The sequence below is a fragment of the Parasteatoda tepidariorum genome, chromosome 4 (assembly GCF_043381705.1).
Source record: "Parasteatoda tepidariorum isolate YZ-2023 chromosome 4, CAS_Ptep_4.0, whole genome shotgun sequence".
Classification (NCBI taxonomy): Eukaryota; Metazoa; Arthropoda; class Arachnida; order Araneae; family Theridiidae; genus Parasteatoda; species Parasteatoda tepidariorum.
In genome coordinates this window covers 81,447,506-81,472,589 of record NC_092207.1, presented here as the reverse complement: position 1 = coordinate 81,472,589, position 25,084 = coordinate 81,447,506, and the positions used below count along the sequence as shown (strand labels likewise).

The window sequence follows — 25,084 nt, the reverse complement described above, 5'->3', positions numbered from 1 at the left end:
TTTCTTGAATAATAATAATAAAGGAAAGCACTTTTATGATCATTTTTTTTTTCGAAATTATGCAGCCATTAAGGGGTTAAACCATATTATATGCAGGGCTCAAAATTAATGGTAGTCTGCTTGTCCAGACTGCTAAAATTTGTTTGGCTCACCATAAAATAATTATCACTGGTCCCTCAGATCAGTGGTCAAAGTAAATGAATCATATGATACATTGTGTTTTAATTTTTGGCTTTGTACTTTGGTCTGCTTTTTTGTCATAGAAAAGTGTACATCATCATAATTGTGAATGTTGCACATTCTCTCTATTGTAATGTTTCAATTGAATTCACTTTATAATTTTTTTAAGGATTTAATAGAATTGTAAACAGGCCAGTGAAAATGTACACAGATTAGTAGTATCTTTTAGTTACTGGTCCTTAGGACCCGTGACCAAATTTCTTTATTTACACCCTTGTTATATAATTATATTAAGTTCTTTGTATGGAATATAATATTTTTTGAGGATTTTTGCCATTACTTTTAAAGAACATGAGTGGAAAGGAAATAATTTAGGGCATCAATAATTTATAAATTTTTATTTTGCTCTCAAAAGCTTCGTAAAATGTCCTTACTTGAATTTCTTTAAGTTTCATTGTTATAATATATCTATTAACCAGAAATTCTTAAATTCCAAATTTTGAACTGTGACAATCGAGAAAACTCATTATTTTTTTACGATGCATTTCAGAAATAATAAATTTATTATTTAAGAAATAAATGTTTAGATGTTTCCGTTTTGTTATTGTGTTGTTTTTAAATATTAAATATCAAATTTAGAATTACTAAGCCTGAAGAGATAGAAAGATGCTGTGATAGCTTGAGATGTACTCTAGAAGAGCTTAACAATGCCAAACGAGCTGAAATCGATGGTCACTTTTATGTTGCTGTTGAAAATGTCATTTCTGCAATTCGCTATGAGCGATTAGACTCTAATGGTCCACAGTATAAAGAAGTTTCTGCCAAATATCCATTGGCAGCTCCGTAAGTGTTGCTTTAACAATTCTTTCATTCACTGCCCTCAATAACATTAATGACTATTTTATCCAAAACTTCTTCCATCTTTTTTTTTTTAAAGTTTTTCTTTCTTTATTTCATTCTTTCTTTTTAAATTTCTTTTGTGATAATTCTTAATTTGAAAATGAATCAAACCCAATTTAGATATCAGTAAAAAATATTTATAATTGCATAATTACTATTGATAAATATTTGTAACTTAGTGCATCAAACCCTGAGTGTTTGACAGCTAATGCTCATTTAATGACATAAATATATATATAATATGATAATGATTGGTTATAATTCGTATATAGGTAATGCCCTGATCTGGGATTTTTGATGGCGAACACTTTTAAAATTAGGTTCGAAAAGAGAACATATTTTTGGTTTGTGTCAAAAAGAGAGTAAAAAAGGCATTTTTTTTAAAAGTTAGATTTTAAAATAAATCAACAAGACTAATATTTTTGTCATTAAAAAATTGAATATTCCATGAATAAAGTTAAAAGAGCTTTAGAAAGACGAATTTGAATTCAAAACTTGAAAATGTGGATGTTGATTATAGTGATTTATACAGAACATTTCTTCCCAAAAAATTGTACTGACAGCTGAGAGAATATCAAGAAAAATAATGTATTTGGAAGTACTAATAAATGTTAAGTTTTTTTTTCTTGGTGAAAACCGCAAGTAGAAGTGTCCAACCAGGTTCATAGATGAAAATTAGGAAAACATTCTGTACTTGTATATCTGTGTGATTAGATTTTCTTAGCCTAACAAGATAACATTTATTATCTTGTTTTTCAAGTTCAAATTTCTTATTAATTTCTTCTCTTCATAAGTAAATATTTAATTACTACTATAATATTAATAATAGTTTGTTTCAAGAGAGCTCTAACATTTACTTGGCAGTAACTGCTACCAAATCATTCATTACTTATCCCCCACCGAGGTGATATATGTTGCGATGTTGTCTGATTGGGATTTCTGAGTTTCTAATTTACTAATTTATTATTGGTAATATATAATAATTAGATATTTTATACTCGATATTATGCTTTAATTATGAGAAATGGATCGGAAAAAGAGTTTTATTTTTTATAGGAAAATTTATTAGTAAAAGCTTATTCTTTCCAAAGAAAAATGTGATATTTTTTTCCAGATGAATTCAAGTATATCAAATGTACCTTAAATCAATATCACTATTGGAAGTCATGCTCATAATGGTTGCAGCTGAATTGTGTTTTAAGAGGAAAAAATTTTTTAAGTTGAAGTCAAGTTTTATTATTCTGTCATTCAAGTTTTATTGATTCCTAGTCAAGTTTTATTTTACCTTCAACCGTCAGAATAATTGTGTATACATAAGGTGTGTTTTATTTTACCTTCAACCGCCAGAATAATAGTGTGTCCATAAGGTGTCTTTTATTTTACTTCAACCGCCAGAATAATAGTTTATACATAAGGTGTGTTTTATTTTACCTTCAACCGCCATAGTAATAGTGTATACATAAGGTGTGTTTAATTTTACTTCAACCGCCAGAATAATAGTGTATACATAAGGTGTGTTTTATTTTACTTAAACCGCCAGAATAATAGTGTATACATAAGGTGTGTTTTATTTTACTTCAACCGCCAGAATAATAGTGTATACATGAGGTGTGTTTTATTTTACCTTCAACCGCCAGGCCGCCAGGATAATAGTGTATACGTAAGGTGTGCTATATTTTACTTCAACTGCCAGAATAATAGTGTATACATAAGGTTTGTTTTATTTTACCACCAACCACCAGAATGACTGTGTATACATAAGGTGAGCTCAAGCAGTTAAAGATAGAAAAAAAAAATGTTTGCAGTGAGCTAGTCATTTGGCGTCCGTAATTTTTTGGTAATGTGTTAGTTATGAAGGTGAAACAGAGACTTACTTTTGTTAGAGTGAAACTAAATCTGTAGCAAAAGTTTATTGATGCGCTATCTGAAAACCAATAGTGATAGTTCTGATGTTTAGTGTGTTCAATGGAGACTATTGGATTTTTTCAACAGGACTCAACTTCTGCTCATAAGTAAGATGACCCAGCAGTATTTGAAAGAAAATGTGCTAGATTTCCTAGGAAACAAAGATTGATTTTTCTGCATTTCAAATTCTATACTATTGTGGTCGGTCTTCGTGTTAGAAGGGTGCAAAAAAAGGGCATTTAAATTTAAAAAATCTTTAATATTCTTTAAGGAAAGCAGCGATAGTTGACTTGATTGATGATTCGCGTATGAGACTCAGAGATTATTTGTGAGAATTCAAAATGTGATTATTTTCGAGTAAAGGGTGCCATGTGTTAAATTTAAAGGTAAAATAAATTTTTACAAAAATTTGTTTTTAAATTTGATAGCTAAATTTTTCTTTTAACTCCTTTAAAATTGTATCAGAACTTATAGCGTGATTAGGAATTCATTGTCAAAAATATTTCCTGTATTTTGTAGAAAGAGAAAAGGAAGGGAAAAAAAGAATTGAAATTGTCTTTTTTAATTTGAAATGTTGTTAGTATAAAGTTATTATTTTTTTTTAGATATTTCCTTCATTATGGCAAAGACATAGATCTCCAATCAGATGAAAAGCTTATGTTTTCTCCTCAAGCGTGCTTTATTATGGCTCATAATGGATGGGTTATGGGTGCAGACCCATTAAAAAATTTTGCAGCAGCGGACTGCAATGTTTACATAAGGCGTGAGTTAGTAGCCTGGGGAGACAGTGTGAAACTGAGGTATGGAAAGAAACCAGAAGATTCGCCTTTCTTGTGGAAATTCATGACCGAATATGTTCAGCAATTGTCTCGAGCATTTTATGGCCTGCGTTTGGATAACTGCCACAGTACTCCCATTCATGTTGCTGAGGTAAGTTCAAAAGCATTTTTTTTTACCCTTGTGTGAAATAATGTAGATGTTGTAAAAACATGTTATTGCTTATTTTTGTATAAGTTTTTACTTATAAGTCTTATAATTTATTTAAAGATTTCATTTTGTACAACGTTTTCAGATACGTAATTGAATCTGAAAATTGATTTGTAAATTTTTTTTTTCATCAGATGTATATTTTAAGTTTCATTCTGTTGAGAAAGTCGTACTATAAGTATTTTTTATTCAAGTTATTTAAGATAAATATTTTCATTTAGTTTGATGTAGTATTCAGGGCCTGACTACGCTTTGAATAGTTTAGATTTGTGTTCTGAGACAAAACTTTTTTCATGCCTTTTCATTTGAAATGTAAATGTACCTCTTAAAATGTAAGTTTTTTTTAAAGATTTTGTTTGTGTATTTTTTAATTTCTCATATTTTGAAAAAAATTTGATGGTACAAAAAAATTTACCGAAATGTAGCAGAATTTAGAAACTTGAAAAATATTGTTTAAAACACTGAGTTTTAAAGATTAGTATGTTAACTAAAAACCTTTCTTTACAAAGTTTTTTTTCTTCTTAAAGCTACTAAATAGATCTTTCTATTTAGCTTTACTGATTAGTTTTTTAAATATTAGTTTGAATGTTGAAAAACGACTTGTTTGTGATACGAGTTGAATAGCTGCTGACTCATCCTGAGGGGTAAATATCAAACTAGTGAGCAAAATATGTATAAAAAATTCTTCTTTCAGGAAAATTTTGTTTCTGCTTTATTATAGAGAACATACTACAAGAATTAAATAAGTTAAAACTTATGTAAGTTGAACTTTAAATGGTTTTAATTTTGCAATTAAGGCATGTTGGAACCATTAGACTTTCTAATGCTATTCAAATCTAAATTAATTTTATCAATTGTTTACATAATTGAAATGCATTTGTTTAAGTTTGATCTTCCAAATATTTTGCTTTTTCTGAATGATTTTGGAAAAAAATGATGAATATTTATTTAAACTATAATCTGGTAATTGAAATCTGATAATTAGCTCATAGAGCATTCCTCAGAAGAGGGCACTTTTGTAACAGAAGGAAATATAAGTTACCAATTCAGATCAAATGTTATTAATTCTAATGTATAACATTAATAAATGCATTAATACAATTATGAAAATTTTATAATTACATTAGTAAAAAAGAGAATTTGAAAGCAATGTGTAATCTTTTATAAATGATTTTCTTATGATTAAAAAAGTTAATGCACTTTTGGTGCTCTTCTTTTGCGTTTTAGATTTTGAAATTTTATTTTTCTTATCTAGTACTTAATCGATAAAGCACGAGAAGTCAGATCTGATTTATTTGTTGTTGCTGAATTATTTACATCAAGTGAAGGTATTGACAACATATTTGTCAATCGACTAGGAATCACAGCTCTTATTCGTGGTAAAGTATTAATTTCTAATTTTTATATATATTTATGCAGGGAGTATAGGAAGTTCAGAAACCGTCAAATATCTTATGCTATATACATTGGATTAAAAAAGTGAAAAAAGACTCATACACTTTTTTTAAAGCATTCTTAATGGTATTAAACTTGGTCTTCCACTCCATCTCTGGAGGCAAAGGGAGGGGGGAACTTTAAAATTTTAAGTATGGACTCCTATTTTTATTGCAGATTTGTCTTCAGAGAAAGTAACCCTATTTGACCTATTGGTTTATTCATTTTGTAACACACCCTCTAGGTTCTGCTTTATTCTAATCTAAAAAATTAACATAAAGTACTAAAATGGCGAAGCTCAAAAAATCGATTTTAAACATTTTATTCATTGCTGAATTTCTATTATTGTATGTTAATAAAGAGGCTTTGTCAGGATTTTTTTTGAAAATGCCAATAGTCAGAAAAGCAGGAGTAAAACTATTATTTTTTAGAATGTATTAAAATAGTGTAAAAATAAATTCATCCTTAAGAAGAAGAAAAAACTAAACATTTATTTAGAAAACTAACTGAAACTAAACATTTATTTATTGTTTAATTTAGAGGCCATGCAGGCTCCTGACAGCCATGAACAAGGAAGACTTGTATATAGATACGGTGGGTCTAGTGTCGGAGCTTTCATGCATCCTGTTACTCGTCCACTCACAAAATCAATTGCTCATGCTGTTTTCATGGACATTACTCATGACAATATGTGTCCCATGCAAGTAAATTGTTTCACTATTTAAATCTATTTTGCACAATCTTTTTTTTTAATGAAACATGAATGGTTTTTTTATAAGCATATTACTTTAAAGAGCATGTTCAGCAAAATAAATATTGCCCTTCTAAATTGTTTAACTTATGATTTAACAATATGTTATAATCCTTCCTCTAAAATTTTCTTATATAGTATTTTATACTTGAATAATAAAATAGATATTTTAAAATTAAACGTTCTTAAATATTGATTTTAAAACAATTTTTGATTTCTGAGCTGATTTTTAAGGAATACTGCTGTGTATAGAGATATTAATTAAATGTACAGTATGCGTCTTTAATATTATTTTGGTAAAATTGTCTCTTTGATAATAGTCTCTTATAACATATTATTAGAATTGATAAATATTATAATCTAAAAACATAGGTTGATTTTCAAATTACTTTATTATAACCGACTGAGTGTTTGCATTTCTTGTTTTTTCACTTGTCAATTTAACTGCTTTCCCTTTGTTATTTAATGAGAAAGATGTGTTTTAAGGAGAAATTTCTGTATTAACTTGCACAAATGCAAGCACTTGATTGTTTATCTCTCTGAGTATTAGTGCCGGCTTTGTCCGAAGTTTCAGATTCTTTCCTGCAGCAAAAAAAAAAAATAAAAAATCCTATACTCTCCATGTAATTGATTTAGGGAAATAGTGCGATGCATAAAAATTTCTGTTTTATTTTACCCTAGGGCTCAATGCTTGGGTTAATAAAAAAAGAATGAAGTGTTCAGATTTAAATTGTAACTAGTATGCATTGCATGAATAAACCTGTATTTTCTTATTGCTCTTTTAACAATCTAATATTTTTTCTACAGAAGTAATGCAAAAATTAGTGAGAAACTTTGTCTAATAATAAAATATGAATAAATTAAGATTTTTAGTATAAATTGTAAATCAGCAATGGCTTAGTGGCTAAGGCACTGAACTATCATTGTTAAGAACTCTGCTTTGATACCTGGTGGTGGCTTAAAGCCTACAAAGCTTCAAGATTGATGTGTACTAGCTTGTCTGGGAAGTAAGGATATTCGGCATGGAGTGTTGACCGCCATCATAGCTGTTTGTTAAGAAATCATGGAGCCCTAACCTTCGTGACGCCCTGACTCACAATAGGCTGTTGTAGAAACACCTGGCTTTTAATAAAAATTATGATTATAAAGTTGGTGTCAACTGAAATAAAATTTTAGGCTTGATAGAATTTGAATTATTCAATTTAAAATTCAAATTGCCCATGATTTTATTTACAAAATTTTAGAGAGCTAAGAAATTTTTTGATTAAGGAAGTTCACAATAGGCACGTTTGACTCTGCTAGGTTTTAGTTACTGTAAATGTTGTGTTTTTAATAAATCTGCCATTTTTCTTCCAAACAATGGTATTCTAAAGATGTAAAAATAATTATTTAAACTTTAAAAAAAATATTGCATTAAATATCTTGTTTAAGATAGTTTAGATTATATTTTAATCTTATTATTCCACTGTGTAAATATGATTATAGTTTTTATAAAATGTAACGATAAATTTAATGTTTTTTGTTGTAAACTATAATTAAATTATATTGCATCTATATTTAAAATTTATTTTGTTTTCAGACGCGATCAGTTTATGATTATTTTCCTACTGCTTCAATGGTGGCTATGGCTTGTTGTTCCACTGGAAGTAGTTGGGGATATGATGAATTAGTTCCTCATCATGTAAGCATATTTTAGTTCTTATAAAATTGGCAGGCAATAAACATAACTTTTAAACAATTTTACAGGAAAATAGAAGTTTAAGCAGTTGGGGAAGGAAATAGAAGGTAGCTTCACTAATATTGGAAAGTTAAAGGATATATATATTTTTTAATTAGAAATATTATTAAAGGGCATATCAACACAGCATTAACATTTAGGTTCCATTTCCAGTTGATTTTTAAATTTTTTTTGTTTTAGAATGCTCATGGTTATTAAGTATTATCTTAAGTAAACTGTGTACAATAAAGCAAATATTGATTTTTTATTAACAGTAAGTCACCAAAAGTTAAAGTGTAGGATTTATTTGCAATATTATTTAGACTATTATGTTTCATTTTTAAAATCTTGTAGAAACTTATTTTTTTCAATTTTCTTTTAAAATAACACTTTAAATCACTATGTATGAAAAAACATTGCATTTTATGTCAATGCACTTTATTTTTTATATATTTATTTCCTGATAGGGCTGTCAAAATTAGTAAGCTGGTTCCTGTTTAAATTACCATAATGGTTTGAAATAAATACACAATTGTATTCCTCTGAAAGTACTGAATGTATAAATCAAGCTGATTTAAATGTAAAATTAAACATGTATACATATAGCTCGTAGAAATTATAGTTTAATATTGTACAAATAAATAAATAAATGAAAATAAAAAAAACTTAAAACTTAAAAATAATTATCACATTATGGTTTTAATTAATATGGCTTATAGCTTTAACTAAATGTCTGGAAAATGAAGAGCATCATTTAAAAAAAAAAAAAATTATTTTTTTAATATTGATCTTTAGGAATTGAAAGAAATATTTTTAGAAGTATGATACCAAATACTTTTTTTGCAAAATTGTTTTTTTTTCCTGATATATTCTTGTAGCTAGAATTTCTTTTCTCTTTTTTATATTAGATACATGTAGTTTCAGAGACCAGACTGTTCACTTCTTGGACTGATGATCCTGAACCTAAACGAGGCTTTATTAATGCCAAAAGTGGTATCCTTGCTGGTAAAAGAGCTCTTAACAAGTTACATTCAGAACTGGGATCTTCTGGATTTTCACAGGTATTAACTTTAATTTCTTTCTAATATAAATATATTCACCAGAACTCATTTGTGTTCTGTTTTTTTCCCCCAAGAACATTAACTTTCAAATGACTGCCACTAAAACTATTATAACTGTTCGGATATAAAATCAAACTTGACTGTCTATTGTTAGGCGTATATTATAATCTTGGCTTAGTACCTAACACCTTTGTGACTTCAAAATATTAAATTATAAGAATATGTAGTGTATCTAAATTCCAATTCACTAGTATATAAGACTTGTTAAGTCGATTTTATGTTGGGGTACCTTTTCATAGATGAAGGTTGACATGGTCGATAACAGCTCTCCTCACATTGGTGACCCGGACGTGCTGTGACACGCCTATCTTTTCAGAAACACTCACTTCAATATGAACACGCCTACCTTGACAGTAATGCCCACTTTGATCTGAACACCCCTACTTCAATGAATGATCCACATTGAACAGTTGACTTGCTACTTGTGACTGCGACATTTTCCACCTCCTCGTGCTGTTGCTACTCAGTTTCGATCACACATAACGTACAACGTATTCACTCGACTGCTAATGGCAACACAGGAGCAACCACGACTTTGAACTTAATACAGCTCTCCCATCTTCTCACAAAACAGCAATGAATCAACTAGAGGTATCTGTTCATCGAATTCTATCACAGCTATAATTCTTGTGGGGGAGTATTGTAGTGTATCTACCACTACAAAAATATAATTCCAATTCACTAGTATATAAGACATGTTAACTCGATTCTATAGTGGGGTACCTTTTCATAGATGATTGTTAACATTGTCGATAAATACATCCCCACAAATACATAATAAATAAGAATTGTACTTCTAATTTTGTATTCAAATTTGAAGTATTAAATGCCAATTATGTATTATGCTATTAGAAATATGAGTTAAGAAATAAGTAGTCATAAAAATAGTATGCATGCATTTCAAAGTCTATTATTTGATATATTATAAAAAAATAATCTGAAAACCTATAAAAATTGTTATCCTCTAATTTTACAACAACTATTTTGATTGTAATAATCATACATTGGCTTAAAACATTTCTATTTCAATAGATATTACAGTAAACTATTGCAAAAACTGATCAGTTAAAAATTTTCAACAATAGTTTTACTGTATTATAAAACTAGTTATTTATTTTAAAATATTTTACGTTGTGTTTAATTTTAATATTTAACCAAACTTTTCTTCAATATTTTGTTCAACATTGAAAATTTGTTTTGTTAATTTGCATTTATATGAAAATGTTTTTTTTGATTTTCTATTCAACTTTATTATAGTATTTAAAATTGTTTTTATCATGATTTATGATAAAATGTGATTAATCTATAACGTATTAATGTTAAAAATTATTCTATAAATTATAAATTTGATTTGGAGAAAGTTCAAACTTTTCAGATCTTAGAAAATAATATTTTTACCTTATATTTATTTCGAGTTCTTTGTATTTTAATATTTTTATGACATATTTTATAAATAGGTATTTGTTGATCAACGTGACGAACACACTGTTGCAATTACCAGACATTGCCCTGCTACTCATCAGTCTGTGATAATGGTTGCTCGAACTGCCTTTAGCATGCCCTCAAAGCCAACTGAATCTACGTATGCTCGTCCTTTAAGAGTACAAGGTTAAAATTAATTATATATTGTAATGTTTATATTGGAATTCCGTTTCAAGTCATTTTCTTTCCAATTTATAAAAAAATTTCTTTTTTAGGTGTGATTGAAGAAATAATCTTAGAAGGTTCGCTTGTTCCTGTCAATCATTCAGGAGTAAGTATTGGACCTAACTTCAAGAAGGATGACGTTTTCATCAATGGTCTGACTGATTTTGAATTGAAATTAAAAGAAAATATTCCAATATATGAGAGTGAAATGGTCGAAAGTGCTGGTGCAACTGAGGATGGATACCACGAGGTTGATTTTATACATTTTCCTCCAGGCTCAGTTATTGTCTTTAGGTAACTTGCCTAGTTATTATTTTCTTTTCATGATATAATCGTTAATTACAATAAGGCATGCAATTCTTTTTTAAAGAGGGCTGCAGAAAAAATAAATTTAGTTCCTAGGAGGCTGAAATGAATTCACTTCTTATATCAATTGACAATAACTTCATTATTTTTTAGTTTCCTGAGAACAATATTCATTTCTTTTAAAAGAACCTTTAAGTACCATAAATTTTTTTATAACATTTTAACTAAATATGTATGCAACATTTGAAATTAAAAAACATAAGTTTAGCAAGAAAGATTAAATTATACGAAGTTTTTTAGCATTCTGTTGAAAAATTATGTACTATGTATGTATTCCTTTTACTGCATGTACAAGGTATAAATCTTTAATTCTTAAATAAGTGTTATCAACATTTGTTTTGACCATATTTTAATTAAATAGACATATTTTTTAAGAAAAAAATAAAAAAGGTGAAGGATTTAAATCCCCCCCTCTGAATTTGTACCTTCTATTTTTGAATCATATCTTTTTTCCTTAAAGTTTATTTTATCTTTTTACCCTCTTTGAAAAGGAGACTCAATTTTGAGTTTAGGATTACCAATGTTCAACTCCATAGCTTTGTAATTTTTTATCCAATACCAAAGACAATGGAATTCCTGGATCAAGTACAGAAACCTTCCACAGTTAGCCTGATGGCAAGGGGACTCTAGTTTCTAACCCATGATCTGTCTACCACTGGAGATATTTTACGTAAGCACTGCGATCGATGTGAGTCAGATGCAAAATTCCTATTGATCAGGCATCACTGGGATTCGAACCCAGGCCACCTCATTGGGAGGCTCTATCTCCTGAGCCACCATGATTCCGTTAAAGTTTATTGAAATTAATTCGAAAAACATTTATATACTTTTTTGCACAAAATGTTGGTTTTTCCAATTTTGTCCTGTCGGATGAGGGGTTTTCATATTGATTTTATGAGTGTCACATTTGTCTCTTAGGATGCTGGTTGTGTACAGTTTGTTATTAAAGAATTAAATTCATTTTTTCAATTTTGAAGATAAATACAAAAATAGTCATCAATTAGCGAGCAAATTTATAAACATTTTTGATTTTCTAATCTTTACTCTTGTCTTATAGGGTCTCACTTGATAGTGAATCTAGAGCAGCCATTTTAAAAATCAGATCTTGTGCTTCACAATTCGGATATAGAATGAGAACTTATAGTGGAAACATATTGAAACGTGGGACTCAAGATTTTGAATCTATTTTATCACACCTCACTTTATCTGATCTGAATAGAATTCTCTTTCGCTGTGATGCAGAAGAAAGGGATGAAGGAAAAGGAAGGAATGCCTATAATCTACCAGGCTATGGAGATTTAGTTTATTGTGGCCTTCAAGGTAATTCTTTATACTATTATGGTATTTATTTATTATTTTGTATGTATTTTCCTTGCTATGTTCTATTTTGTACTTGTAAAAAATACATATCTTGCATTTCAGTATTCCAGCTTTTCTTATTCAGGGTGCGTAGCATTTTTAAAAAGTGCTTAAAGGTGTTTAAAGGTAAATTAATTTGAGTTTGAAGTACCTAAAAACCCAAATTTTTTCATTGAAGTCTTTGAAACAAAGAGGAACTTTATGTATTTGCACCAACGTACAGAAAATGAACAAGAATAATTTTTTTTTTTTTTTTTTTTTTTTTTTTTTTTTTTTTTTGCTTTGGGAAAAAATAAATGTATTCAAATCAAAAGTTTCAATTTTTCAAATTAAGAATTTCATTTATTCTCCTTCTTTTGCATTATAAGCATACAATTTTTTTAATTAAAATTTTCTTAATTGCTGTAAACTTATTAAATTTCAGGTCTATTAATTCTTTAGTATTTGTTTTTATATAGTTACAAGTCAGTATTTAATATTTTATGTTGACCCACATTCCCAGTTTTCCTGTAACTATCATTCGCAATGATTGGTCCCATGAGAAACAATTGATAAAGGCTCTACTGTTTGAAATTTATAACTGTAACTGATGTTAAATCTTTTATTTTTAGGTGTTATGAGTGAACTTATGAATATTCATTTAGAGGATGATCTTGGCCATCCTCTGTGTGATAACCTACGCCAAGGAAATTGGCTGCCAGAATATATTGTAGCTCGATTAATTGATCATCCCTCTACTGAAAATGTAAGACATTTTTTCATTTATCCAAGAGAATATGTATATGGTTGTGAAAACGTTATTAGAATTTTTTTGCTTCTTTTTATCAAAACATATATAAAATTTGAATTGTTATTTTTAGGTTAGAAAAATAAACAATTTATCTCAAGAGTCATAATAGAAATACGAAAACTATATGATGGTTATTAGAATCCAATCTTTAATGTATAGATGCATCTGAAAGTTATTGTTTGTTAAAGATCTAAAGCAGGGTTCATACTAAAAAAGACCTTAAAAAAGGTCAAGGTGCAAGAAACTGAAAATGGCACTATTTCTCCCTAGGGAAAGGAACTCATCACAAAAAAAGGACATTGCTATTTGCAAATATTTGCATAACTTTTAAGATACTCCCAAAAAAATAAATTTTCTAATTTTACTATTAAAAAAATCTTATTTTCAAAAATATTATTTCTTATTTTTTTTGAAAAATCTTATTTTTATTTTAGTTTAATTAAAAGTAATTCCTCAGTTAAATTCATACATTTTATTAAAGTGGTTTTAAAATGAGCATTATCCTAGAATTTTGAAAATGTTTGTCATAACAATAACATACTAAACATATCAAGATTTTAGAAAATGTCGAAATGAATAAAAAAAGTTAAGTAATTATAATAACTGCTGAAAAAGCAAACAGAAATTAATATGGATTTAAAGCAAATAAACTATGATCAAACGTCATGAAATTACTATGGAATCATTATGAATCAAATGCCTAAAAAAAGTGATTGCTCAAGTTCAAATGTGCTTGTCATAACAACGTATTAAATATATCAGATTTTGAAAAAAACATGGGGAAATAGACAAAAAGACTATTAATTATGGCCGTGAAACGATTAATTACTGCCCAAAAAGCCATTGGAAAACTATATGGATTTACAGGAAGAAAAAAAAAGAAAGTGAATCGTCTCAAATAAATAGACTACTTTTTTTTAATAAATCAAATTCAAAGAGAATGCAGGATGGCAATTTTTCTCAAATATCAAACAGGTTGGCTCGTCCTAAAAACCTCTGTAGAAACCGCCTGATCTTAAGTATTTTATTTAAAATGTGCACCGTTAAGGAAAAAAAAATCTTTATTAATTGTTAATTTATTTGATGAATTTGTTGCTTCAAAAAGTGTAAAGTTATCTTTTAACCATTTATTTTCTATTAAGTAATAAATCAAAACTTATTTTTTTTACTGTTTTCAAGAATTTTTTTTTTTTTTTTTTAAAAAAAGAACAATTTAGAGATATTAAGATAATTTTATCATTTTTTTCTTACCTATGCATGTTGAATGCGTTTACCATTTTAAATAAAACTCAAAACTATACTTGTTTAACTTGCAAAACTGTTTTTAGCATTTATAAAGTATTTTTGTTCCAAAAACTGAAAAAATTTAATCATGAAACAAACAGTTGAGAAAAAAGTTTTCTTATAAAAACAAACAATAAGCTTTTATATTGTGCTATATGTGTTTCTATAATTGGAAAAATTATTATTCATCTGTTTAAATTTTTTTTATTTGCTAATTATATTGAAGTAACTTCTATAAAAATATTGTTTTTTTATTACTTCATAGCTTGGAAAGTGGTTTCAAGTTGCATTCGACAGTTTGCGTAAGCTACCACGTTACCTCATTCCTTGCTACTTTGATACAATTATCACAGGAGCTTACAGTAGTCTAATTGCTTCACTTTGGCGAAAAATGTCAGAGTATGTCTTTTTTCTACTTGTAGTAAAGTATTGGAGATTTATATAATGTGCAAATATAGTTGATTAGGCTAATTAAAATTGTATTAATAGTCTATTAAGTTTTATGAGTATATCTTTATTTTATCTAAATGATGAAGTTATACATAAATCCATATAATTCACCCTCTTATGTATAAACTATATTGATTGGTAAAGAAACTTTTTATCTTCTGTGCTCTTCTGTAATTATTTATGAAATAGCAAATCGTTCATATTAAGATCTAAGTTGCACATTGTAATTAATAAGCTACGTTAATGGCAAGTTTAGTGATATTTTAATGATCTTCATCATTAATATATCACTTAACTTAGAATAAACTTTATTTGAAGCTTTATTTAAAGGAATAAAATTTTTTTTTACTGGTATACAACTTGAATTTATTTAACTGTTTTCAAAGTCTCTTGAAAGTTTTTGTTTGCACAATTTACCATTTCAAGAATTTTTGAAACAATTTTAGTGATTTTAAAATTTTGTTTCATTAAATAATTATATGTTTTTAATTATAATCACAGAAACATTTTAACCTTTTATTTCCCATATACCTTAATTTTTTCATGCCTTATTCTTTTTCATACCAAATGAAATGTAAATTAAAAAAATTAATCGCTTCACTTTTTTAAGATCTGTTTATAATATAATAATATAGTAATAAAATGAATTAAAGTGGAATCAATATTTCCTGTCTATTTCTTAGTATGATTATGGAATCAGGTTATTCCATTTTATGTCAGATGAGCAGCACTGATGTTTTCACTGTAATACTTGCCCATATTTATTATTGTTTTTACTTTTTGCGGCTTTGTTTTGTTACTTCAAGAAATTATGTAATCTAATTGAGATTCATTTATTCATAATCGTGTGTCCATTTGTACCGAATTGGAAAAATTCCTTTACATCACATTTGCCATATAATGGGGCAATCTATTTCCATTTAACTTGATGTCAACTTGTGTGATGATAAGTTTTTTTTTCTCTTGACCATGAGATCTACTATTTAAATGTCTGGTTCCCTGTGGCAGAATAGCAGCGACACAGCGACATTGTCACAGAACATTACAGAGTTTTTGCGGAAAGATTTTTCTTTTGAAAAAGGCAAACAACTTTACTTTTATTTTCTGTAGAAATTTGCACGTAATATTTGAATCATGCATTAAGATAACCACTTTTTGACGCTCTCAATTTACGCCGATATTATTGTAAATCGGTGTCCTGTTTGTAATGTATTTTCGGCAGTTATTGATATTGATTTTCACGTGGTTTTTAAATATCTCTATATATTTCAAACGATATGGAAAATTCGAATCATGCATTTGAGTATTTACATTTTAAGGCAATAGTTCTATCAAATTTTTGGAGTTTATTGCTATTGATTTCTCCATAGTTTTTTGAAATACGATATTATTTATTACAACAACCCAATTTCGAAATGAAACACGCATTTGAGGAGTCCGATTTGCGTGAATTCGTCGTCGATCTTTTTTTCGGCAGTTACTACTTCGGATTTCATGAATTTTAATTATTTTTTTTTATTGGGGCGTTCATTTACAAAATGCGAAGAAGGAAATAATATGTGCGTTCCCTCCCCTCCTCCCCAAAAATGCAAGAATATCACCCATAATATAAGAAGAAAAAAAATATTACATGTTTAATTAAAAAAATATATTAAAGCTTTTTTTTTCTTTGTAAACTTCGTTTTTGTAATTTTAAATTAATAACTTATATATGTCTGTTATTATTAAAAGTATCTTGCAGAAAGATATTAGTTCTTCAGAGTTTTGTCACAGATAATTCGAAAAAATTCTGTCACAGGGGTCTGGTTATACTTTATTATAAAATATTCCTACTATTTCAGGTTTGTATCTGATGGTTCAACATTTGTTAAAGCTCTTTCTTTGGGCTCAGTTATCCTCTGTGGAATTGTAAGAAGTGCACCTCTGCCACTCCTCTCTCCATTCCTTGAAAATCCTCCCCCTGAAGAAAAAGACGTCTCAGGAAAAATTATTCAAAATTGTGCCACTATATCTGCAGGTATATTTTATTTTTACAACTGAACTTTTGCTTCTTATATTTTGTGGCCAATTTTAAACTTAATAAATGAAATAAATGAAGTAATATTTTGTTTTTAGGTTTGCCACATTTTTCTATAGGCTATATGCGCAACTGGGGCAGAGATACATTTATTTCTCTAAGGGGACTTCTACTTCTAACAGGCAGATATGAAGATGCTAGGTAAGACATGATGTCTTAAATACCATGACAACTAACTAATGAAACCACTGAATTTAATTTTTTTTAAAGAAAGCTGTTTTTTAAGAAAAAATCTGCATGGATAGAATCAATCCAGTATCAAAATAATTAAACCTTCTTTTAATAAAATCATAATTACAAAAATTTGTAATTATGATTTTATTAATTTCTTTTAGATTTTTGAGTTTCTTGCCAATACTTATGTTATAGAACAAATAAATGTATTGTTATTGAAATTCAGATCAAAATTCATTTTTCAAGCATTTTTGCCATTTTTAATTATTTTTAAATGCATTGAATAATGTAATATTTTTTTCTTAAATATTCCTTAATTTTTGTAAACTTAGTAATTGGAAAATTATCTAATTGTTCACTCATGTTATTTTATTCTGCTAATTGTGGTTGTTTTATAGAAGCATTATAATTTGAATGTTTCATTTATAGAACAATTTGAAAGTTCTGATGTTTCTTTAAATCTTTAAGCACCAAGCTCCACTTTAAATCTTTAAGCTCTATGCCAAAGCTCCAGCGCAACTTCTGTAACAAATATTATAATTTCTATTTGACTGATATTACAAATACAAACTATATTAAAATTTGAATAAGTATATTTTTTTATTTTTACAAAGTACTTAACTAAAATTTTTACTTTTATATTTGAAATGATTAATTAAAAACTAAAAAATTTGTTAAAGAAGAAATGCTATTGAATTTTTATTTTTGTTATGTTGTCCATTATCAAGGAAATGCCCTTATATGTAAACAAACATAATTTTCCTTTTTATTTATGTTTGTCGGTCCCCATATTTTCATTTTTGGATTGATAAACAAATTTAAAAAGTAAATTAAAAAATACTGTTTTAAAGCTTTCAAAACTATTTTCTTTTTCATAGTATTATTTGAATTTAAAATAATGACAAAAGCAAAATTTCAGGTACATAATTCTAGCATTTGGTGGGTGCTTGAGGCATGGTCTCATTCCAAATCTTCTAGATCGGGGAGAGTGTGCTCGTTTCAACTGCCGAGACTCTGTATGGTGGTGGTTGCAATCAATTCAAGAGTATGTCAATATTGTTCCTGATGGCCATAAGATATTGAAAGACAAGGTATCCAGGATATTTCCTAAAGATGATTCTCCTCCACAACCGCCTGGAAAATTTGTAAGTCCAGAAAATTATATATTTATATGTTTCATTATTTGTTATATAATAGTTGACAATTACTTTGAAAATAATTATATTAAATCAGAGTTTTGATTGATGTATATAAAAAATTTAAAATATCTTAATTAAATAAGAAAAAAAAGCGATTTTAATATAAAAGAAATTTGAATTTTTGCCAACCCTGGGAGCTGGCACTTAGATAGTATAAATATAATATAAAATGAGTGCTTGCGTTGTTTTCTAAGTATGCTGTTAAGATTAGTGAACGAACAATATTTATTTTTATATGCATAACCATTTAAAAATGATTCTTAGGATCAACCCCTTCATGATGTTATTCAAGAAGCATTACAGACTCACTTTCAAGGTTTGAAATTTCGTGAGAGAAATGCTGGATATAGATTAGACGAACAAATGTCTGATGAAGGTTAGAAATTTTTTATACTTACTTTTTATTAAAAATAATTATTAAGTTTAAAAAAAATCATCAAGCCATTTTTACAGATTTTGAGGCTCTGAATTACAATATCCTATATAGTTTTAAGCCTCTTGAATGGTTTGTAGGATGTTTCTCAAAAACTTATACAGTTCTTAATCAAAAAATATTACAACAACCATGGTGATTTGGTGGTGCAATGGAAAAACAATCCTTTCTTTTGATCAAGAGGTTATAGGTTAAAATGGTATTAGGTTAGTTCTTTTGATCAAGTTTTAACGACTCTCTGAATAAATTGAGTTAACTGGAAATGGGCAGGGAAGCAGGCAGTTTAAGGAAGGTTGAAAATTAGAGTTATTAAGGATCAAATTAGAAGTACTATATTCAAAACACGTTGGTGTACGTGTGTTTCCTTTTGAAAATAAAATTAATGCTACTTTAAATCTATGAAAAAGAGTCAAACTACTTCATTCCATTAACATACATAACTAACCAGACTTCATAACATACATAACTTCATTCAACATAACTAACCAGATCTGTTTTTGAGAAATTTGCATAAGATGAGGATCATCCAGATCATTTTCAAAATTTTATTTTATCCCCAAATCACTATTTCTTACTTATGTTTTCACAAACTGTTTTTGTTACTTATGTTGTAGCAGCTGTTTTGTTTTGTAATTTATTAATTCTGTTCATTAGCACAAATTACTCTTAATGTGTCATCATTAATATTACTTGGTATTTTTTTAAATGACCATGCTGGTCATTTTAAAAAAAAAAGTAAGTTGTATTCAAAATACAGCAAAATTGCAATAATTTCAAAATCTTAGATAAGAAAAAAAGTACAAAAATTAAATTATATTGACTAACAGTTTTGAACCAGTTGCCTCACATGTACAAAAAGTACTTGGGCTTTGCCACTGCACTACAAAAGCATTACCATTGTTACAACAGTTTTCTTTCTGTTATACGCAGCATAAGAAGTTTTTATGGAGACGAATATGCTAAGAACTATTCTATTAGCCTCAAAATTACCATACTCAAATTCAGCTTTTCAAAATCTGTTAAAGTTTTGATGTAAGGATTTAATGTTATATTTGTGGAGACACTTTCTTGTAAGTAATACTTAGCACTAAGAAATGCTTCAAAATGTATTTAATAATTTTTTCTGTTTATTTATTTCATTTTGAAATTCATTACTGATATAAATAATTAAATATCACCTCAAAACTATTGTAAAATAACTTTTTAATTGTTTGAAACTTTCAATAATTTTCTTTATGTTGATTATAAAATATTTAAGATTTATAATGTAAGCAAAAATTGTAATTTGAGTGTTATTACTAAAAAACTGTAATTACTTTTGAGTTATTATATCTATTCTAAAATAAAGAAATTTGCAAATTTATCTTATTTAATTTTTTCCTAAGTTTTGATATGTTATTCTTTAATTCTCTGACTTTTTAATAAAGTATATCTTTACAGGTTTTAACAATGAAATAGGAGTAGATTTGAATACTGGATTTGTATATGGGGGTAATAGCTCAAACTGTGGTACTTGGATGGATAAAATGGGTAGTTCAGAAAAGGCTGGAAACAAAGGCAAACCTGCAACTCCAAGGTTTGTTCTTTTTGTCATGTTATTTATTGCTTGGGCCTACATAATTTTTTTCCCAACAATTTGAATTCATAAAACAAGAAAAATTCTAATAATTTCAAATAGGTTTTATGGTTGAATGCTCTTAATTGGTGAATGAAAGACTTTTAACTGGTGTCACACTAGCAATCAAATTCCTAAAAGGACCATTTCAAGTGGGAAGAGACCAGATCAATCACAGAACATGCATTTTTTCTCATTCTCTCAAAAAGATAAATATTATCCAAAGAGAAAATTTGTTAGCATCGAAGGAAAATGTATTAAAATTCTGAATTTAAAATTTTAATAATTCAATAAAATCAAAAAATTGACTTGGCGTTCATCGATAATACTTTTAAAAGTGGGCTTAGTTGGTTTTGTCAAGAAAAACATCAAAATCTTGTAAACCAGAGAACAACTATAATTGCCAGTTCTATGCAGAAAAAAAGCTTTAAAAGCATAGCCACAAACAATCTTTTAAGTTTGCCCAATTATTAAATTTTTTTCTGTGATCGTATAGACATACCTGACGGAACTGGTGGCGTTTTATTGTATTAGTTTAAGCATGGAACCAATTTATGATGCTGTGATTCAACTGATAATAAAACTCTTTCAATTTTTGTTCTATATTCAATTATATTCATTATTTTAAATATACTTTTGAGAGGAAGTGTTTTTAAATAGATGAATCCAAAAACAGTTCTTCTCTAATAGATTTCATGGAAAAAAATTAGTTTTTTGGTTTAATTGTTTCTTTTATGGATAACAAAACTATTTTATTAGTCTTTTAGACAGTTAAAGTACTGCACAAATTGAGTGTATTCATTTGTTCTTAATATTAAATGTTAAAGGGTTGCCACATTTTTTGATAAATAAATTATAAAATTAATTTGAATGCAAAAATTTTTAATTATGAACATTAGAATAAAGGAGAGTAAACTATTAAAGATTTTATTTCAATTTCTTTCAGTTGTTTGAACTTAAATACTTTGTTAGTTATAAGAAAATTCTTTTTTTTTTTTTACTTTGTAGTTATATACATAGTTCTTTGAATATTACTTTTTATTTTAATTATTGTTATAAAGTAATTATATTTAGTTACACAAGGCTATGATAAAGTTTATAGCTATAATGTCTCAAGTTACTTCTAAATGCTCTATAAAGGCTTAGCAATAAACTAGGTAATTCAAATTACTTAAAAAATTTTTGATTTTCAATATAATTCAGAGCAGTTGTTATTTATTATTTTTCTCAAATATAACTTAACCTAACTGAAAGTTATAACTTGTGTTTAGATTAGGACTTAGTAAAACTTTTTTGTTTGTTAATATTTACAAATACATGATATTCAAATATGTAATCATATATTTATCAAAAATTTAATTTTAATGTATAACTACTATTATAATAAAAGTTAAAGTTACCATAGAATTTTAATAATAAACACAATATGTGTTTTAGCTTACTGAAAATTGTTTAAAAAAGTCAATTTTAATTTTTCAGAAATGGATCAGCAGTTGAGATTGTTGGACTTAGCAAGTCAGCTTTAAGGTGGTTATGGTCAATGTATGAAGCTGGACATTACCCTTACTGCAAAGTTGAACGGACTTCTGTTCGTAAGTAAAAATTATTGCCAAAGTTATAAAGATAAAAACCAATTTCCTATTAGTAATTTTATATTAATGACATTCAAAGTAGTATATATCTTTTATGTGTAAATATATGGAATTTTAGCTCTACATTTCTGGAATTTTATGTTATTAACTTGTGTAATGTAGAATATTTACACACTGATTCAAAATATTTATTTTTAAACCAGTACTCTCTGGCGACAAGGGAGGATCAAATTTTTATTTTTTATTTTTCACTCAATCAATCTGAAAATTGGTCAGCTAATGGATATAGGCAATACAAGATACCATATAAAATTTTGTTGAGCAATTGTCAAAATTTTAAATTTTAAAATAATAATTTTTAAAAATGCTCCAGGCGGCTTAATTTTTGAGATATTGTGTTCAAATTTTTTTTTTTTGAAGTTGCTTAAAGACGTTGTAACAAAATGTACTATGCACCAATTTCACTAATCAAATGCTTTTATTAAAGAAAAAAAAATAATGTAAAAATACCAAAAAAATTGAAAATTTATGTAGTCATAAACAACATTCTTGAATATACTTGCTCTAATTACGGCAGCATTATTTATTTTGATAGTACATATTAATCATACATACATATTTAGCATGCACAAAAATTTTTTAACGATTTGAATAAAAATTAAGCCGCCTGGAACTTTTCGAAATTTCTAAAATGCTTAAAAATTGGAATAAGAGAAAACAACATTTTTAGGTTTTTTTTATAAAAAAAATTATATATTTTTACTACTATTTACAAATAATTACACGTCTTGTAAAACTTTGATAAATATTTAACTGTGTTAAAAAAAACATTAAAAAAAATAGAATTATTATNATTTACTATAGCATTATTTAAGTATGTTCAGCTGTTTTTCCAGCAATTAAAACTAATAAATATAGTTAGCCCAACAATAACTTGCACAAGAGTCCAGTAATTGTTTTCTCTTAATATATTGTGCATAATATGTACAGGGAAAACACAGGGAATTTTTTTTCCAGATTTGAGTGGAAACTCTGATCATGCATTCGAGTACTTACTTTTTAAGGCAATGATTGTATTCTTTTGTTTGCAATTATTGCTTTTGCTTCCATATAGTTTTTGAAATCCGATATTATTTATTAGAACAATCAAAACTTGAAACGAACGAGCATTGGAGCAACCCCTTTTTGAAGAGTCTAATTTGCATGAGTTCGTGGTCTATCTGTTTTTTTGGTATTTACAGCTAAGGATTTCAATACTTTTAATTCTTTTTTTTTTTTAATGTGATAATGATTTACAAAATGCGATAAAGGAAATAATAAGTGCGTTTTTCTTTCCAACTAAGTGCAAGAATATCGCCCATATTATTAGAATAAAGAAATATTACATATTCAATGAAAATAATTATGTATACACAGTGTTTTTATTACTTTACATTAGTAATATACATATTTGTAATTATTGAAAGTATCTATCAGAAAGATATTGGTGCTAGAGAGTTTTTTTGCAGAAAGCCCGTAAAAATTCTGCCACAGGACTTATCAGTAATCCATGTAACATTGACCTACGGTTTGAATGCATCAAAATAAACAGTGAATGATATGAGAATGAAAAGAAATTGTTCAAAATAAGTAATATCTGTCTGGGTGTTAAACCATAACATTAGAACATTTAAATTTAAACTATATACCATACATAGTGAATTGAACTTTAGTGTTATCACTTTAACTAATGAAACTCATTTGGGAGGGAGTAAGCTTTAGTGCAAAGCAAACAAGTCTCATCAACGTTCTAATCATTAAAAAAAGTTTCAACAATTTTGCCCTAGTAGTTTGAAAGTTAAAGTTTTAAAGAAATGCTGTTGTGCTGAAAGTATGCTGAAGGTATTAAAAGAGAAGTATGTGTCACAGTTAAGAAAAGTATTTAAATTTTAGAATATTAACTGAGTACACTATTTCATTAAGTGCAACAGAAATGGTAAAATTGAAATGATTTTGGCGTTATCATTTTGAAGCAATTAATTTTTAGCACAATTGTCGCAGGGATAATTTTTAGATTAAATTTTAGTGCAAAGTACAGTAATCATAATTTCGAAAGAGAAATGTTTTCCCTATTCAGGCATGAGATTCTTCTGACTTATGGCAGAATTTCTTACTCTTTAAACTTTTTTTTTAATTGCTGATGGCAAGTTTAAAAGACAATTACAGCAGTTAGCACAAAGATGCATGAAGAGAACAAACACACAGAGAAGGGAAACAGCTGTAGCTAGGAAAGCAATAAAAGATGAAATGGCCATCATCTATGACCCATCATAAACAACAGAGACTGCAGATGATTTTCTAAGCTTCAAAAAATAGAAAATAGTAAAAGAAAATGTTATGCTAAATGTCTATTTTTTCTTAATATTTCTACATTATTATTATTTTTTAAACTTTATTTTCATTTTATTCTATTTTATAATTTATATATAAAGCTTACCAGTTGGTCTGTCAGTCAATGTACATGTATAGTAAATTTTAAACAAGCATGTAAATAAATGTTTTCTTTTGTGCAAAATAGTTTGAGTTGATTGGTGTTTTCAGACTTTTTGTTCATTTCTCGCTTTCATGCTTATCTGTTATATAACTAAAATACTTAACTTATTTTTAAAATTCTTTCGATTTTTATTGTTGTCTTTGTGTACTTTTCTAAATACTCATTTACTATTCCTTTTAATTGATAGCTGATTCTTCTTACCCTGGAAAAACTATAACCATGACTTTTAAGGAATGGAGTGACTTAATTAAGAAGAATTTTGAAGCATATTTTTATGTTGACCTAAACCCAACCCCAGAAGATTCCAAATGCATAAATAAGCGAGGAATTTACAAAGATTCAGTAAATGCATTTCCAGAATGGGCTGATTTTCAACTGCGTCCAAATTTTCCTATTGCAATGTCTGTGGTAAGATTAACTTAATTTCTAGTGTATTTTTTACTTAGTTGAATGGAGTATTTTTTCAGAATTATAAAAAAAAAAGATTATATATATATATATAATGTGATTTATATTTTATGCTATAAGTATTCATTATATTCTTACACTTTAGTACTGTATTACCGTGAA

At 27.5% G+C, this 25,084-nt stretch overlaps 1 protein-coding gene across 1 annotated transcript in view; it reads left to right on the top strand.

Annotated features, from left to right (window-relative positions):
- LOC107444927 (glycogen debranching enzyme) overlaps positions 1 to 25,084 on the top strand; it is a 44,019-nt gene that overhangs the window by 14,913 nt on the left and 4,022 nt on the right. Inside the window, exons 8-25 of the mRNA XM_016059198.3 lie at positions 820 to 1,023; positions 3,591 to 3,915; positions 5,228 to 5,351; positions 5,947 to 6,110; positions 7,737 to 7,838; positions 8,783 to 8,935; positions 10,453 to 10,603; positions 10,693 to 10,936; positions 12,066 to 12,328; positions 12,979 to 13,112; positions 14,707 to 14,840; positions 16,733 to 16,908; positions 17,007 to 17,109; positions 18,062 to 18,287; positions 18,606 to 18,717; positions 20,215 to 20,350; positions 21,869 to 21,981; positions 24,702 to 24,922. Of these exons, the coding sequence (XP_015914684.1) occupies positions 820 to 1,023; positions 3,591 to 3,915; positions 5,228 to 5,351; positions 5,947 to 6,110; positions 7,737 to 7,838; positions 8,783 to 8,935; positions 10,453 to 10,603; positions 10,693 to 10,936; positions 12,066 to 12,328; positions 12,979 to 13,112; positions 14,707 to 14,840; positions 16,733 to 16,908; positions 17,007 to 17,109; positions 18,062 to 18,287; positions 18,606 to 18,717; positions 20,215 to 20,350; positions 21,869 to 21,981; positions 24,702 to 24,922 (3,085 nt within the window). The remainder of the gene's footprint in view (positions 1 to 819; positions 1,024 to 3,590; positions 3,916 to 5,227; positions 5,352 to 5,946; positions 6,111 to 7,736; positions 7,839 to 8,782; positions 8,936 to 10,452; positions 10,604 to 10,692; positions 10,937 to 12,065; positions 12,329 to 12,978; positions 13,113 to 14,706; positions 14,841 to 16,732; positions 16,909 to 17,006; positions 17,110 to 18,061; positions 18,288 to 18,605; positions 18,718 to 20,214; positions 20,351 to 21,868; positions 21,982 to 24,701; positions 24,923 to 25,084) is intronic.